General features: G+C 46.9%; 2 protein-coding genes across 2 annotated transcripts; both read right to left on the minus strand.

Annotated features, from left to right (window-relative positions):
- Nucleotides 1-423: 423 nt before the first annotated feature.
- On the minus strand, nt 424-1,588 carry TRUGW13939_00154 (uncharacterized protein; the record flags this gene model as incomplete). The annotated part of the gene is made up of 2 exons (XM_035483369.1): nt 424-1,496; nt 1,552-1,588. 2 exons carry the CDS (start codon nt 1,586-1,588, stop codon nt 424-426), a joined length of 1,110 nt encoding a protein of 369 aa, XP_035339262.1.
- A 1,595-nt stretch (nt 1,589-3,183) lies between these two features.
- On the minus strand, nt 3,184-18,522 carry TRUGW13939_00155 (uncharacterized protein; the record flags this gene model as incomplete). The annotated part of the gene is made up of 5 exons (XM_035483370.1): nt 3,184-4,532; nt 4,588-12,402; nt 12,464-12,792; nt 13,579-14,917; nt 14,979-18,522. The coding sequence occupies 5 exons, from the start codon at nt 18,520-18,522 to the stop codon at nt 3,184-3,186; spliced, it is 14,376 nt and encodes a 4,791-aa protein (XP_035339263.1).
- Nucleotides 18,523-18,586: the final 64 nt, after the last annotated feature.

The raw sequence follows: 18,586 nt of genomic DNA on the forward strand, positions 1-18,586 counted from the left end.
CCCCCATAAAACTAGCAGTCGTACTTGAACGAAGGTACAGCATACATTGTGCTTATGAATGTAAAGATCTAATAGCTGGCAGGCCTGCGCTAGGGTTTGCAGGGATCATGATGTAGCGACTGCTACATAAGGATGCCTAGCTGCTTCCCAGCCGAACCAACATTCAAAGAATACATTGGCTGGTTTTTACGATCGTCTCCTACACAGCCTCATTTTTATCTAGCCTCGTAGTAGTAATATTAATAACCGATTAGGTTCAGTAGGCGCCGTGTAATGTACATTGTTCTGGGCCAGCCAATAGGAGCGTTGTATTTAGGTGATTGATGCAGCCGATCCCGCATATCACATCTCCCTTTCACTTGAGTTTGTTTGTGCATGGCAAGAGCTCTCCCTGTCTTTTCGAAATACACTCTTAATAATACTTTAATCACGTCTTCGCTCCCCAGGATACACCGTGTTTCCCTGGCGGCGGATCTCGTCCATAATCTCCATGATACGAATTGACCCAGCCCATGGGACAATTTCACTCTCCTTACGTCCATTAAGAACGTCTAGGGCCGTATTCTCAGCCTCCCAGACAAAGCCCCGTCCAACATTTGGGAACTCATACCTTTTCCCTTGAAACGATTCTTTAGGAAAATAAGCCCTTTCGGGGATACCAGTCTGCTTAGAATATACTGTGAATGCCAGTGGGATTGAAGGTGCCGTGCCCTCAATTTCGATAAAGCCATCGGTGCCATGGACCACAGCAAAGACCTCACCAGGAGGCCCGAAGGTCTTAGTAGTACACGTCGTAATACCTTGTCGGCCTGTTGATGGGTAGTGAAGAATTGCACTTGTGGTAATTTCAATCCCCGCTTCATGGGTTTGGGTAGCCAGAATATGTGGAAACTCGCTCCGACCGGGTGCGTCGCCTTCGAGGGCTAGTATCGTATATGTGAGTGCATAAACCCCAATATCAAGCAACGACCCTGCGCCAAGAGTGAGATCTCGATATCGCGATGTAGGAGGCAGGGAGTCAATATCAACACCGGATGCAAAGTCGGAGAATATCCGAGTAACATCCCCAATTGCCTTCTCCTGATGCAGCAATCGTCCCAAATCCCGGAAAAGCGGTCGGTGACGCAGCCACATGGCTTCGGCAACATATACATTCTTTGCTCGAGCGGCCTCAAATATTTCTTTTGCTTGTTTCGCGTTGATTGTGAGAGACTTTTCGCACAGCACATTTTTGCCAGCAGCAATAGCTTGCATACAATCACGATAGTGATAACCATGAGGTGTGCCAATATAGACGATATCGACATCTGCATCACCGTAAACCTCTTCGTAAGAACTGTAAATACGAGGGTTCTGCTTTGGGCAGAATGTATTCTTGAAATCCTGGCCTTTTTCAAGTTTCGAAGAGCCGATGGCTTGGATGACATGCTCGACCTTGGCATCTTGTCGTTCAAGAACTATATCTTCCACAAACCAAGAAGATATCATTCCGGTAGCTGTCACATGTTAATAATTGGTGAGCTTTCTGGGGATACGTAGACGAAGACATACCGACGATGCCCCAGCGTACGGTGGGTAAGGCGGCCATTTTACTAACGAAGAGACTTCTGTTATTAATCGAGAGAGCTAATTTTATTGCGGATTTATGACGAGGCTAGTTCATTATATAGAAAGGCTCCTCCCCGCGGTGGCTGAAATGCTTTCTTTCGGATACTTTTCCCTATCGCATTACGGAATATCAAATCCGATATTTTGTCTGCAGTATCCAATAACGTGAAAGAGACTGCATTCATCTGACCCCTCAGCATATTTCAATAACCGAAAACACATGCATTCTTAAATCGCTTCGATTACGCTCATAGTCCTTCATATATAGCTACGCGCGCGAAACTCTATGCATATTCTCCTATATTAGTATGTCTACTGGGCGATGTGGGCGACGGGCAATATTTCCTAATTTGGCGTGTCGTTTTCGTCTTTTTCAACGGCAATGTACAAAAATTAGTACATGCGCCGAATGCCAGTGATCCCAATCGCAGCAATAATAAATATCAAAATAATACATGCTGTGCGAAGATTCCATGAATCTCAAGAGTTAACCGCAGTTGAATGGTGGGAAGATGTCAACTGCGATATGTATAGCGACGAAACCTGGACGAAACGAATAACTTGACTCACTCTTGCATGTTTTATGTCTGTTTTATAATAGAACGAGGACCCCGTACTAAGTCTAGCTTCATGTTTTGTGAGAACAAGGCAAAGGAATTGCATCAATATTTGAGTACATGTATAAGTCCCATGTTCTGCCCCACCTCTGCAAGGTTTTGGACCGCTTGTTGCTTTCAGACTGCTCGTTGCTTAACCATGATCGCCAATCTCACGCTGTGAGGTACCCAGCTGTAGGACATGAAACTGTCGGTACTACACACCAAGAAGAAATCAAAACAATCCAGGATACGTTGGTCCGCTTTGTCGACGACGAGCAGAAAGATGTCATCTTAGTCATGCATTCTTATGGCTGATGGCCAGGAAGCAGAGCAGTGAAAGGATTCGGTAAGGAAACTAGAGTTCAGGGTGGGAAAATGCACGGCATCGTTGAGCTCGTTTTTTTGGCTGCATTTTTGCTTCCTGATAACACCCCTATGGCCAAATACTCATATTTACCGCCGTGGCTAACAAAATAGGTAATTATCTTATGAGAAGATCCAAACTCGTGCAATAGAGTAGAGAAAGACGCAATTTTGACTGTAATAGAACGGGGTAACGATTTCACCGCTGAGACCATCCCCAGCGCTCCCTGGCATTTCTCGATTCCGAAAACTTATATCATCACCACCGCCGATAAAACTGCTACCATTAAGTTTCAACTGACCATATTGCAAGGAGTGATGGACGAGACTCGGTCGATAAAGACTATCAAAGCAGGTCATGGGCCGTTCTTAAGCCAACCGTTGAATTTGGCCAAGGTCTTGCTGCAGCCGACGTTTTAGTCACGGAAACCTCTGTATATTTGACGTATACTTTGGCGTCAAATAAGGTCTCGCTATACACGTAAGCTCTGTCATGGACCTAACATATGAACAAATTTAATATTTGCGTTCATAATAGTTAAGAGATGAACAGCAATTTTTATATTGATGTGACATAAGAAATACTATTTACTTGTCTAGCCCCATTGAAATACTATAACCGGGTTGACTTAGAACGTAAAACCAACGACTGGTCAGTTTCGGGAGAAATTTCTAGAGACGAAATGAAATCCGAGGCCTCTAGAAACATACCGTTGCATAGCTGCCCCATATGCGTTCTGTCGATCCCCTCGCCGTTTCTCCGAATCTTAGACATGAGCACTTTGAGGAATTTGACTGGGCTATTATGGAAGGTTGATGTTTGCTTATCGCTGAAAATAAAACCATCGGAACCAACCCTCACGTCTTCGCGTGGCTCGGAAGCGATACCAAGAAGTTCACAAGCACGGACATATTCCTCAAAACATCCAAAATACAATTGACCCGCAAACAAATTGAGTTGAATGGTAAGTGTCAGAGGGATATCCAAACCGTTGCATCCTACCTTGGAAATATTGTAGAGTTCCAATTTGTCTAGTGCCGGTTTTCCCAAATTGGAGCGTGGCCCGTAGAGATGCATCGTAACATACTTTGAATCCTCGATGAGTCCATATAGCTCCTGGGCCTCAAAAGGACTTATAATTACCATTTGGCTAGTGACATTAACTGTGTCGTTTTGGGTGCATCGGTCTCGGCCCGTTAGAATCCATTGAACTGATCTTTGGTAGGCATCTGAGACAAATGACCATGTATCTTGAGGCCTAACAGTTCTGCAGAAATCGGTTGTCACAAGCAAGTCAAAGGGAAACTCGGCAACGTCTAAATGATGTGCTGCGCTGGTTTCTCTTAGAGATTGAAAAGCAGGTCGGAAAGCAGAGGAATCCCTCAACAGTTTCCCCGTAGAAATGAATGCCTTTAAGTCGGGGTGGATACAGTGTTTTTCTGGCGTTTCCTTGGGTGGTCTTTGCACCTGTCTCTCATGTTGAATTTCTGGTGATAGTTCGCGCTCTTGTTCTTCATTCATCTTTGCCGTACGATGAGAAATATTGTCAAATTCATTGCACCGCGCCAAAATTTCAGAATAGGCATCACCCCGTACTTCAAAGGATAAATATGGAGAGCTCTTCTTCCAGCCAGGTCGGTATCTCTGCTCCAGAGACTGAGCCTCGTCTTCGAGGAACTTTCGAGCTTGCTCGGAGGATACTGCAGCATCGTCGTTCTCTGTGCACAAATTATCCCATAGTCTCTTTTGGCGCACAAATCGCTCGCCCTGTGTGGCCCACAACGGCATACTCTTTTTGGCGTCGTCCCATGTTCCGTGTATCGCCCAAGTGAGTACGTCGGAGAGGGTTATCTTCTGCAGACTAGTTTCATTTGTTCGTTCTCGAATCTGGTGTTGGATATCTTCAGGAACGCAAAACACGACCGATTGGCCGTTTCCAAGCTTTCTCATTCTCATACATGCTATTGGAAGAATAAATAATTAGCCACCGAACTTTCCAATGCTAATTTATCTCACCTTGCACCAAGCGGTCTTTCGTGATTCCTGCACCTAAGGTCACGGCTGCACGATAAAAATCCGGTAGTCTTAAGTCTGTACCTCGAGTATGTGCTTCATCTAGAAATATGTAGCAGACATCTAGATGTTTGCCCAAGGGTGAGGTCTGGAGAAGCTCGACTTGTCCCTTCCGGTCAACAACATAAAGGTTATCGTCATCGTCGAAAAAGACTACCCCCTGCGGTGGTACGGTCTGGCTAGAAGACCGATTTAACCATTCCCTTGCAACATCCACGTTGCTAAGTTCTAGTACTTGCGCACCAACATCGAGAATCACTTGCACGGGAGGAGAGAGTTTCATTACCAAGGTAAGGAAGGTTTCGGCATTTGAAGTCTCATTCCCGCCTGCGAGCTGAACTTCGACAACGTCATTCTCCGGTTGCAATAGGTAGTTCAAAACCAGTGCATTGGTATGTGTTTGCTCCTCCAAGTCCAATTGCTTTACATCAATAGGTAAATGCTGCCGTGAGTCGTTGGTTCCGCTGAATCCGGTGGTTGGCTGACCTGTGAGCTGCCCAATATCCCACCCAGAGGCTGATAACTTATGTGGGAACTCTCTCATTTCTTTTGAAAACACTAGATGGGATAGAAAGTAATCGATTACGCTCTTCGCGAAGCGGAAGGGAGGGAACAACTTTTCAACACACAAGTATCGGTCTTGGAGGTTGACTCCGACTAACTGTCGAAAAGCTTCCGGCAATCGATCTGCGTCTTTGACCCAAATCTGGTATTCGGCATCTGATTGATCTCCTTTCAAAAGATGTTGGAAAGTCTCAAACAAATCATCATCGTCTAGGCCGGAATAATAGTAACTCAGGGACGTGAATACCATAACAACATCTGGATGGCTGAATTCTGAACGGGCTGTAGGATTATCTTTGGCACGATAAGGAACAGCAAGTTTTGTGGGAGGAATCCTAGATTTGTTTGGACCGTAGTTCACTCGCCATCGTTTTGAGCCAAGGGTAAAAGATAAGACTCCACCAGCAAGAATACCACGTAGAAGAAGCAGGATATCTCGTGTCGATTCCCCCCAAAAGCCAAGGGATTCGTTTTCGACTGCTTCGATTTCTTGGTCGTCAAGTTCCCATTTCGTAATATACGTGTAGATTGAGTCTCTGACAGTTTTCCCTTGCCTCGCAATAGGCAAGCCCACTACACCTTGCTGACAGATTGTTCTCGCAATGCGAAATACCAGTTCCTGCTGCGCATCGGTATGTGCGATACGGGTCCTAGGAAAACCTCCATCGGGACAACTTCCAATCTCTACTAGGGGGAAGACTCGTTTCACTTCGGGTGACTCTTTTCGGACCATATCAAGGATTTTATGAACTACCGTCCACCTCTCTGGGCTGAGCTGTATAGGCTTTTGATCACCCATTGTATATATCAACTCAAATTTCACGCTGAAATTTTCGTCGCTTTCGTCCACAATATCTCGTGCATATTGATCAAATAATCTCTGTGTCTTTAGCAGCGATTTCGCAACATCAGTCTTTCCAGTAATGAGGCATTCCAAACACATCAACTTCAGTGACAGGATTTGTTCGGGCTGCACCAAAAGAACTCCATTAGTTCTCATGCATTCTTGACACATTTTGAGGATAAATTCTGCTTCTTCACTGCTGATCTTTAGTGCTCGTGAAAATGGCAAACGATAAATGCGCCGTCCCAGCATCCCACTCAGCTTGAGGAGCAGCATCTCAAACATCTGCTTCGACTGGGGCTTAGAAACAATAACTCGCACCAGCCGAGAGCCATCGGCCAAGGCAGCAGCCACAATAGGTACAATAACGGACGACTTTCCTTCGCCCATGTTCAGTTGCATCACCACATTTTCTCTGGCTGGTCGGTGCCTCATCTCACATGCAATTTCTTCCTGGACTTTGCGGATTCGAATGTCGCTCTCGACTTCTAAAAGCAACGAGTCAGGGTACTTGTGAGGATCCCAGTTTTCGTGTCCCCCGTTTTGGATCTCTTTAATAAGTTCCCTTTGAGACTCCTTGCACTCAAACATTTTTCCTGCACGCTGCATAGCAGATAGGGCTAAGCCATATTCTACAACCGTCTTTTTCCAAGGTGGTGGCAATGAATACCACAGTCGTTTGCTAAGTTGTTCCAAGATAAGACTAGGGGATAGCCGGGGACCATGGCCGGCATGCATGATGATTTGCATCCATTTCTTGCGAGAATTGCTACCCCCAAATTCTTGAGCCACTGCGGACAGAATTAATTCGAAACAGGTTGCAACATGCTCCCGGTGAAAGACTAAATTCTGTTGTAAAGTTTGGAATAAGCCCTGTTCCTTTAACCACAAGGTCTCATTCGTAGACTTGTTCTGCAGCATTTCGAGACTCTTTTGGAGATAGTTAATATAGCTTTTTTCATAACGAGATTCTGCTCCGTGAGCCAGATTCTTGATTAAACGATTCAGGGATTCCGTGGATGAATGAGATGAGGCTTCCTTGGGAATTGGGTTTGGCACGTTTTCCATAACATTGGGCAATTCTGGCGCGGGCAGGCTGAGAATATCAGTCATTGTGATGTAGCCTCCATTCCGTTGCTGAAGACTGGAAGAATCACCGCGTGAATTCCAAGGCAATGCAGGTGTGTACCGAGGACAGCAAGCAAGTACTTGCATAATCTCATCTAAGTACTGGTAGAATGATAGATTGTCAAGCCAAACCCGGAATTTTGTGCTGACGGACTCCATAGCAGCTCCCACAGCGATGTAGTTAGTAACACATTCCGGGTTTCCGTCAATTGATGGTGTTCTGGTGGGCCACATATCCCGCAGTAGAGAGGCCAAGAAGCTGACTGCGTATGATTTATTATCTCTGAAAAGCCTATTTTGTCTTACTTTAAATGAGTTGTTTGACTCATCCACACGTTTGGTCATGTTTCCTTCAGGGGAATAATATATTTGATAACACGAGTATTCAATAATTGATTTGATGATCCCCGTTTTATATTCGTACCCTTGGGAAAGATCGTATGTTGGAGAAGAGGGAAACTGAATATTCGTCATCTTCTGTGAGATATAAAATAGGATCAGTGTTTGAATGGCGAGCATGTTATTTTGTTCCTTTTGCTCCCCGAATGACAAAGCCGATAACCATAGCGTGAAACGGAATTTATCGACTGGTGGTTTGTTGCGAAGGATGCCATGGAGACTAAGCCAATGACTACGAATCGCCAGGTACGGGTCAATAAGCAACTGTGAGTCATATTCAAATTCAAACTCGGGGAATGATCCATCCAAACCATGTATAGTTGGCGTTTTGGAGAAAAAATCCCACATGTGAGATGTCATGTTTCCTTGCAAAGCGTGGTATATCTCCTGCCTTTCGTGGTAAATGAGATCTGCTGTCACAAAGACTCGCCAGCCAGGTTCAGATGCCTGGTCTCGGTCACGGCCATGATAATATCTATCATGAGATGTTGTGTGAAGCTCTGCACCGAATCCAGACACACGAAACGAGGATGAGCGTATAAGATCCCTTGTTAAAAGCTCGCTTTGCACAAAATCAAATTTAGGCAGTTTCTGACAACTCTCAGGCCAGAGGAACTTTTGCCGAACTTTGTCGTTGATTAGACATTGTACTGTTTTGAAGAACGCCCCATCCTGAGCTAAAAACCCAAGCTCCGGCCTCCATATCACTGTTTGCATTTCTTTCTCATTTTCAGGATAGTACCGACGCCCTGGGGCGAGGTGGGCGATTTCGTGAAGTGTGCAAAGATTCTCCTCGGACAAAGAATCAAACGAGTTTAATGATGCGGAATTCAAGATTGAGATGGCTTGTTCAGTGCCGGTCTTTTTCGTTAGAGGATCTGGTAAACAGAACGAAGTTAATGCGTGGACTAAGCAGAGAAAAAGCTTGCTTTGCAAATTTCCGCTATCAACCAATCGGCCTAGCCAAGGGTCAATTTGAAATGCGTATGCTCTCGCCGTGACCTTTTGATCGACTTGAACAGTTACATGGTCGCCACTCTTCTGAGTCCGAAGTGGTCCTCCCAAGAGGAGAGCTAATTGGGATTCCTGTTTTTCGTGGGTAAGAACAAGTTTATTCTTGAAATTTATCAGAGAGCCAAGAGACTGGTCTTCATCAATTAGAAATCCGCGAAACTCTCGAGACCGAATTTCCTGACTGCCTCGCTCAATCTGAAAACCAAGATCAAGGCAAGGAATGTCAATCTCGATTGTTGATGTTAATGATTTCAGTGACACATGCAGCCGATGAGGAAGTTCCAGTGGAGCGAGAATTTTTGATATTTTAAGAACTTTTAGACTTTCCATATTCATCAAGGACGATTCACCTCTGGTAAGTTGCCAACTTTGGCCGTGGGCGTTTCGTGCTAAGATCCATGCTTCGGAGGACGGCCGCCAGGCATTATTGATTGGACGGAATTCAATCTGTCGAGTTGCACTATCATACCAATGGACGAAGCTTTCGATAAATGCAGATGGTAACTTGTTACATAATAGCCTTGATGGTACTAGTTCCAAAGTCTGGTCTGGATTGACAGCCCTGATCCTTAGGTCACATTCAACAGTGTTTTCACCGGAGATACCAAAGTGCACAGTATGTCCTGCATATGCCTTTTTTGTCGAATATCTCATTCCCGAGATTCCGCTTGGCATGATTTCCAAGGAGGAGCGTCCAAACAAAATCCCGTAAGTCGAATGTTGCTCGTACTTTGGAGGCAGGCTCGACAAACGGTCGCCATCGACTAGGAGCTCTCCGGTAAGAATGTTGTAATGCACGGGCAACGCATTCACCCCGCCCCGACTGGTCGTCATTGTAAAAATCCAGTCATTTTCCTCTTTTGAGGCTTTTTTCCAGTCGGTATCTTGGTTATAAGCCGACCACGACCGTCGTATGGCATGGTTCAGGGCCAATGAGGTGACGCCGTTGATATTTTCAATAATAATCAAACTGGCACGGAACAACAGCTGCTTCCAACTAAGATGCAGAACCGGTGCCAATGGATCCAGCGAGGAGGTGATGCAATTGCGGCCCTCTTCGATGGTAATTGAACTTTGGATCAAGGTAGATAGGCCTTCGGAGTTGGATAGTATGGATTGTAAGTGGTCCTGATCAACACTGAATGAAGAGGCACAAATCAACGAGAGAAGCACACTTTTCTCTGATAGCTCTTTTCTGCGTTGGTCACTTGTTGATTCTTGGACCTTTTCTTTGAGAATTTCAATCCATGAGCAAGCAACAGACCTCAGTCTTTGCAGAATTCTCAATCCTTCTCCCTGAATTTCTACGTTTGAATTCAAACTAACAACCCGCACAGTTAGAGAAGTCAGGGTGTTCAAGGCCTGGTATCCTTCCCAGTTCTCTTGTATGGATATAATCATGTCCTGAATCCTTCTCAAAAGCGTCCATGTGAAATTCTCGTCATCAATTACTTGGTGTCCTTCTCGAAGAATACATGTATTTCCAGTCCTTGGGCCAGCCTGGTAGATAGCTTGCAATATGAACAACGTCGTTTCGCATTTCTTGAAGTTTACCGCTGGCATGGCAAGTTGAACAAGGATATTTTGCCACTGAATACGAACTCCCAAGGGAAGTTGAGCCAAAGCTTTGTATTCCTCCAGTTGCATATCCTGTGGGCAGTCACACTGGTGGGCGATGATCTTGTTTGGCGGTGGACCATTAGGATCAGATTCCGGACGCTGAAGGTATTGCTGCAGCGCAGATGACTTTTGCGGCAATATATAAATGCAAGAAGGAGGTATGTGATCGGCCTCGATATGGAATTCACTGATAAAGATGCCACGACCATTATCAAAGCAGCGATAGTGTAACGCATTTAGTAAACAAATTTCAGACTCTGTCACCACATCAACAATAGGCATTTGCTTCCGATGAGTGTTTGTATGAGGCTTAATCTCTGATAAGAGACTGAACCGCGGATCCGGACAGTATGCCTTAAAGTACTTCTGGAGACCCAGGTAGGTAGAAGGCTTATATATGGCCCGTGGCTTGCTCTCTGTCTGGTAATTCATCCCGTATACATCATACAGTAGATACATGGCGGTGTCGCGCCAATAGCCATACCACTGCGGAACTCTGAGCTCGAACACGACAGATTTGGCTTCCATGTCCTCCGCTGGAAGGGGCCATTCGTGGATGTCGATTTTCATAGACACTGCCCGTTGTAGACAAACGCATTTACGGCAGTAGCTCTTGCATCTATTTTCACGAATATCTTGATAGTAGTCCACGACTACCTCTTCCTGATCATGATAGCTAGCTTTATGCTCTCCCATCAATTTCTTGTACAGTTCTTTCTTTTCATGGAGCTCTTGGATTTTCAGAGTCTTTTTTTGTTCGGCATGGGCTTCGATGTCCCTCTTGAGGTTTTGAAGCTCATCTGACCGGTTGAAATATTTCACGGAATAGCAATTGGAACTTCCAAAACCTTGAAAAGTTTCTGAAGGTTTATGGTAGGCTTCATCTCGACGAGATCGTATATAGTTCTCAGCCTCGTACAGTCTCTGCATCTGTGGCCTAGAGCGAAGGATAAAACATTGGAAAAGTTTATCTGGAACACCAACGTCGTACTGTCTGATAGTGTCATCAATAGAAATTGTGCACCTATCGCAGGCTATCCAGAGCTCTGTGATGATCAGCAACATCTCAGATGTGGCCTCAGGGTTCTCTGCGTATAGGAGTGCTGCAAGTTTATGGTAGCGGCGCATCAGTTTGCTGAGTTTTCCACATGCGGTCTGCTCATTCATATTATTTGAAACCCATACGTTAAGACTTTTCTCAACCCATGACTCAAATGCTTTCAGGTTGTATACTATGTAGTCATCTTCGGCTATCCCGTCAAGTGAGGGAATATGACTTTCATAGAATTTGGCGAGTTTTGACGGTGGTGAGAATAGACCTTTGGTGGTTTGATTCGATTTTAGTTGAGACAGCTCTTGAATGAAGTCATCTACTTCCGGTAGATTATGCATCGTATCAAGAGTCAGGTTGCTCTCGCCTAAATGGAGGGAAATTTTAGGCTCGCTATCAGAGATGATCGAGTCCCACTTGGACTGAAGATAAGCCGAGGACTTCTGTAAGATATGCTCGATATAATCTAGCTTCACAGATTTTCCCAAGCTGTCAAGCTTCAGTAATCGCCGACAAATTTTGGCTTGCATGGCATAGATCATTTCGCAAGGGCCACCAGCCTGACACGACAAGTCAAGGATAGTGGTTAAGAAAAACACCATGAAAACCTTGTATGATTCATTGGGCATACTCGACTCTTTGGAGCTTCTTGAAAGAGCTAGCTGCGTTCCAACGCGGACGAGGAGCCAAAGAGATGACCGGTGCCAAGGTTGTTTGCAGTCAAGCCACATCACTTCCTCGCGGGTGTTCTTTACGATAGTGAAGGGCTTATTTTCAGTGCACTGTGGTCTCAGAAAGTTGAAAAAGAGCTCAGTCACGAGTTTTGGATGTGTTGTGTCCCGTCCCTCATCCTGCAGCATGCCTTTCTTTCGTACCTGTGGCTTTGTCTTGGGCGCTGTTTGGTGGCTCATCTTCGCCAGTGTCTCGGCTACGGCCACTTGAAAATCGTTGTTTTTGAACTTTTCGACGCTCATTGAAAGTGCTGGACCTGGAAACGTTCTCCGCAATCGCCCTAAAGTGCTGATAACGTTGGAGTTGAGAGGCGATACTTCAAACGCTTCTATGTCGATGGAGTCTTCAACTCTGCTCATAAGAATCCCGCAGTTTTGGGCTCGTATGTGGAGGAGAAGGAAACCACCTAAGGAATCACACATTTTGTCAGAACACATCTATGAATTGATATCGCCAGTAGTTCCTACCTTCAGTGCCTAAATTTGCAAGGGCGTCTTGTAGCCGCTTTCCATCGGTGATGCCGTCACGATCGAGCAACATACTGAGGCGGTCGATCATGCTACCAACCTGTTCAATCACCAGAGCCATATCGTGAGATACGTGGTTTTTGAATTTGTTTATCGCATATCCAACCACTCTGAGCAAGACTTTCTCATTGCTGTCTTGATAGTCGTCATTTTGTGGGACATTTGGGGGTAAAAACACATGATTGAAGATATATTCCAACTGGCTAGCGTTTAGCTTGAAATCTTTGGTTGAAGCCATATTCTCAGTTACGAGTTTTGAAAGAACAAGTCTGGACGGTGAAATCAAGGTGCAGTTCTGGTTTGAGGTAACTGGGGGGGATGGGAGAGGTTTTAACGACATGTTTACCGCTGCACCAAAGGGGACTCAGCCTCCCAGTTCCTTATCATCCTTTGTTCAGTCTCTCAGCCTCGTCGAGTAAACGATAGGCAACCATTTCAAAGCAACTCGCCACCTACAAGGCTGATTGCGGCGCATTAGGCATTTGTACAGATGCCCCTCTTTTTGGGTATATTCTAGACACCGGTGATCTCACTACACATATGCAAGATAACAAGGCTGGCCAGTAAAAGCATTCATGGCACAATGGTGCATGAAGGACTCGCAATCACCGTACCACGTCTTCTAAAAACGGGTACGAGCATGATTCGCCTTTTTTGCACCTAATTCAACCGAAATTGCCCCTCGTCAGCTAGAAGAGAACTTTGAGGATTACGTAGGCGTGGAGGGACATTTCCGTCTTAATAATTTGATACTTTTAAGCGTCACCATGCCGCCGAAGCCCTCAGAAGCAATAAAGTTTGGTGATCTGCTTAATCTCGTTGTATAACGCTCAGATTTGGAAAAGATAGGTCTGGCCTAGGTTTCAATTTTTATATGCTAGACGTCATGTACTGTCTCTACAAAGTCCCAGGACTTATATGCATGCCAGCTATGCGGTCATCAGGTAATACAATGACCTTTACATAGCCAAACAACGATATAAGTATATTTATACAAAAATTGAATAAAGTCAGTTTAAGCATCCAGTTTCTCATTCTAATCCGGTCCTTCCAACTGTAACATAGTCGGTGGCATGTTTGCGGTCCTAGCAGCCTCGGCGATGGCCTTCATTTCGGTAGCTCTGTTCTTGACGCTCAGATCCTGGCGTTCTATCCACTGTAGCTGTCGTCCATGTTGCTTTTCGTCTATCTGGTCGCGCTCCCACATCAGTTTCCTCTGTATCTCCATTTTGGCCTGCTCGGCGTCTCGTTCTTGGATCATCAATCTGCCTTTGTACTGTATCTCGCCATTTCTCTCCACTTCGAGAAGCGACTGTTTATGGATAGACTCGTCACTTAACAGCCGGAGCCGGAGATGGCTGTCTTCCTGTGACTCGTTACGGCGCTGTCGACCGAGGCTCTGCTCGTGTATAATGACCAAATTGTGCTTGTCTTGCAGCACTCGCTGCTCCCAGGTCTCGCGGTCTTGCGCCTGTTTCATCGTCTTTTCATGCCGCTCGTCTGACATGCGTAGATCTAGGTGATGGTCCTGCATCCGGACTTCTCGCTGATGTGCCGCGAGCGCGTTGACTCGCTCCATTTCATATTGTTGCTCGCGCTCCATGCGTTTCTTGTTTGCGATTTCCTTGGCAATTTCCTCGGGCATTCCAACCGCATCGTCTGGCTGGTTGTCTGGCCGAGTGGAATAGTAAACGTCTTGACATCTTTTGCCTCGAAGAAGCCGAATGAGTTCTTTCGTAACGTTTTGCGGCCCGCGGTAGAAGTGTTCCACATATTTGGTCGGTGAGTAGACCAATCCATCTGGAGATTCAAACTGGTGAATCGGCTCGTTAATGAATTTCCAAATCTGTGGAAACTCCAAAAGAGCTTCGGTTACATCAAAGGGGTAGGCGTTGTCAAGTGCAACGTGAAGGATAGACTTTTTGTTGCCATTCTTCTTCATTTCCGTGCCCTGGTAGGAACGAGGTAGTAGCATCCCGATGATCTCACGGATCCTAGTATTCCAGTTTCCATTATCGTCACTGGTACGATACGCTTTCAGGCACAGTTCCTCCAGAGCAGTACGTCCGAAGCAGGCTTCGTCCGAGTGCAGCAACGAGGGAAAGCTCGCGTCGTGGTCTGCTGACAGCAATAAAGAGACAACCTTGGGATGGACCTCTCGCGCAGCCTCATGCAGACTTCCGTCGTCGGGTCGTGCACCAGCATGGATCAATATTTTCACCGACTCTCGGTCCCCGTTGCGACCAGCATAGAAAAGTGCGGATTGGTTCTGGTGATCACGACAAGAAACGTCTGCTTTTTGAACGACCAATTCGATCAGAACCGTATGGCGTTGGCTTTGAGCCGCGAGAATTGTGGCAGATAGTCGCGTTTTGGGAGTCATAAATGACGGATCTGGAGTAAAGTATAAGCCCAGGACTAGAACAATAAATTACATCTGGACCAGAGAACTCACCTTCATTCCCAGCCTGCAGTATTGCGACTATAACCTCGTCGCTAACCTTTGGGTTTCCACGTAATAAAGCCCAAATCACGAGGTTGATATTTTCAGAGCCCACCACAGGGCTAATCGTAGCTACTGTTGTCGAGTTTGATACACATCCGTATTCGAATAGAAGTCGAACAAGCTCTTCGCCCCGCGGAAAGCGTTTAATAGCCATGAACAACGTACTGGGTTCAATGGGTACATTCGACGGTTTACTGGCAAGCAAAACGCGCAGGTACCGCACGAGTACTTTCTCCGGTGCGATGGACTGAATTAGCGCAGGAATGATCAACGAGATATTGGGCTGGCCGCTAGCAACCAGTGTATGGAAGAGCTCCATATCTTCCTTCTCAACTGCGTGGACAAAGTACGTGCCACTCCCGGAATTCACATCAGCTCCGTGGGACAGGAACAGGCTGACCTCTTTTTTGGATGTATACCCAGTTGTAGTCGAGAATGCTTTACCCATAGCGTTGTCGATTAGAGACTTTTGCACTCCGTGTTCCAGGAGCAGCTTAGCTGTTTTGAAGCCACCCGGAAGATCGATGGAACGCGAGCTGATCATGCTTCCAAAGGCTCTGTTGATGAGATTAATGTTTGGCCGTTGCTCTTGTTGGCAAAGAAATAGCTCAACCAAGGCTGCCGATGCGCTCAACACTGCTGATTGCAATGCACGGCCTTGCTCGTACTCCGCTGAAGCCCCGTTTTTTACAAGCAAAGTTGGAATTGTTGTATCGGACGGGTCGCGCTCAACGGCTTCGATTAATGCCAAACAGGCTGATTCAGTGTCGCTGTTGTTGCCTCCCATGCCGGCTTTAAATAAAGAGTCAAAGACATGCCATCTCTCTTGGATTGTCAAGGCCGTGTTTCGTCTTCCTGAAGAAAAGGCATTCGCTAAAGATACCCTAGCCGGCCTTTGGGAAATAAAAAGATCGAAAATCGGTATTTGGTTGCGATCAAGAGCTGCTTGGACTGGAGCACCTTGTTGGTAGTCAACAGATGCACCGTTGTCAAGCAAAAGCTTGATACAGGACAGATCATCCTCTCGAGTAGACACCAATTCGATTTCTTGTACGAGAACATCATCCTGTCCAATCCCAGGGCCACCATGACTCAGGAAGAGCTGCATCATGCTGAGCCTTTGGCGTTTGCTACTATCTATCTTTGACGCCACTTTCAAGAGAGCTGGGAGATGATTCCGCGCAGGGTTCTTCAATAGAAGCATCTTTGTCGTATCAATATCACCTTCCGTAACGGCATGTCCCAAAGCAGCAGCTTCCATATGGTCAACACTAGCACCGAGTTCAAGCAACAGCTGAATCACTTCCCGTCGTCGCCCCATACTCGCGACCTCTAGCAGTAGCGTCGAATCGAGAATAGCGCTATACTTTACGCAGCACCTAAGCAGATAACCTGCCTTATCGATGCTAAACAGCAGAGGTTCCAGGGCTTGTGGAACCAATCTCTCTAGAGGGCCTTGCTCTAGTCTCCCACTCTCGCAGATAAGTTTAAGGCTTATGATATCCGACGCAGACAAGGCGTATTCAGCTGCTTTTCCGTTCTTGTAATTAACATCGGCGCCTTTATCCAGAAGTAGGCCGATGGTGCGGACATCGCAGCCCTGCTGAACGGCGTCGATGAGGGCCTGAGCAAGGGGTTCTCCACACGCACCATGGCGTAGCAAGACAGAGAGAATCTTATACGTATCCGCATGATCAAAACTTGAAGAGCTTCCAGAGCCAGTTAAGACCAAAGACAGAGCAGCCGATGTGGTATCGGACGATGGCTGTCCACGACACAACAGCTCGATAGCCGTCAAGTCACGACGCTGCGCCGCGATATAGAGACAGTTCCCATTTGAGCCGACAAAATCGACAGAGGCCTTGTATCGAATCAAAAGCTCGGCCAACTCGTAATCAACTCGCCGGCCGTCGGCTTCCCCAACTGCAGTGCGTAGAGCCCGATGCAGTTCTGGCCCCGAGACGCCCTTTCGTAAAAGCAGGTCCATGGTATTGCGCCTAACCAATCCAGACGGTATTGCCATTGCGTCTGGAATAGCTTTTGCTAGATTATAGGCAGCGCAGGGGGCAATGAGTAGCGTTTCTAACAGAGTCATGTTTTGCTCGCGCAACGCGAAACGAACGCTGGCGGCGTCGTCGTAGTCCAGACAGGCCCCCTGCTTCACCAGCGTAGGCACGAAAAAGTTTAATCTCTGCGTACCGACGACGCGTGCAAGGCAGACATTGAGGGCTTCTTCGGTGACGCCCTTGTTTATGAGACAAGTTGCAAGTTCGTGAAATTCACTGTCGGATGCTTCCTCGGGGATTTGCTGGAGCGCTTTGGATGTGCTATTGGAAGAGACGCTGGTGCTCTGAAGAATAATTTCGACAAGGTCGATTCGTCGGCTCTGAACAGCTACTTGGAGAGGCTCGCCGTCTCTTCGGTTCGGTGATGTCCCGTGGGCGATCAGAAGGGAAACGGTCGACGTGCTCCCTATTCTGGCGGCTTGAAGCAAGAGGTCTTCTAAAGCCGAATGGTTTGGGTCTGCACCAGCGCATAGCAAGAGGTTCAAAGTCGAGTTTCGCTCATATTTATCTTGAACCGTGCACGATGTGCTGATGGCTTTGCTGAAACCTGCAGAGGATAGCTGCCGCTGCGTTTTCCAGCAGATCAAGGCGAGATCTTGAAATCTGTTTTTGAGGACGGCACTTTCAAGTGCCTTGCCCTCGTCGTGACTCGCATCTGCTCCATGCGCAAGCATGAGAGACACCATATGCGAATTGCATGTCTCGACTGCTTTGACCAAGGCTGTGCTAATAGCGGCGTTGGTCAGCGGATTAAGCGCAGACAAGAACAGCCCAACCAGCTCGAGATCGCCTTCGACGACCGCCGGAAGAAAATAAGCATCGCAAAGACCGTTGTTTGGGTTGGCGCCATAGCGCAGCAGCTCTTTCACCACGGACATGCGCCGCCCGCTTAGGGCAACGGACAAAGCCCTATCCTTGGCCGATTGCCGAGTTGGGTAACTGGCCAGCAGCACCACGTGTTCGAGAGAGCCAGTGCACGCAACATACTCGAGCCAGTCATTCTCTTGCGGCACCTCCAGCTCAGAAAAATCCTTATCCCTTGACTCCGTCTCGATCAAGTTAACATCCAGCGGTTCGCCAAAATCGAGAAGCGCCTGCGCCACGCCCACAGAGCCCAGCTGCCTGATCCAATCATCGAGCGCGACGGAGCGCTCGGCGCGCGAAAATGACCAATTTTCTGGGTTAGCGAGAGACTCGTTCTTCGCCTTGGTGCGGAGGAACCGCCGTTTCTGCTTTGTTGGGTCTCTCCACGTCAGGTTTTGGGTGCGTTGTTGGACGAGGATCTCTCTTGCGGCGGCGGCGTCGGCCGGAGACGCCCACTGGGGTCTTGGTTCGAGGGGCTGCAGAGGGCGCAGTCGTTGAATATGGGAATATTTCGAGGCTCCAGCCTCGTGGGCGATACGGGCGAGTCGTGAAGGGTCTTTCATGGTTGATGGTACATAGCTAGTTAGCTAGCAACTAACATGTCGATAGTCCCATCTTAAACACTGA

This window comes from Talaromyces rugulosus, chromosome I (assembly GCF_013368755.1).
Source record: "Talaromyces rugulosus chromosome I, complete sequence".
Taxonomy (NCBI): Eukaryota; Fungi; Ascomycota; class Eurotiomycetes; order Eurotiales; family Trichocomaceae; genus Talaromyces; species Talaromyces rugulosus.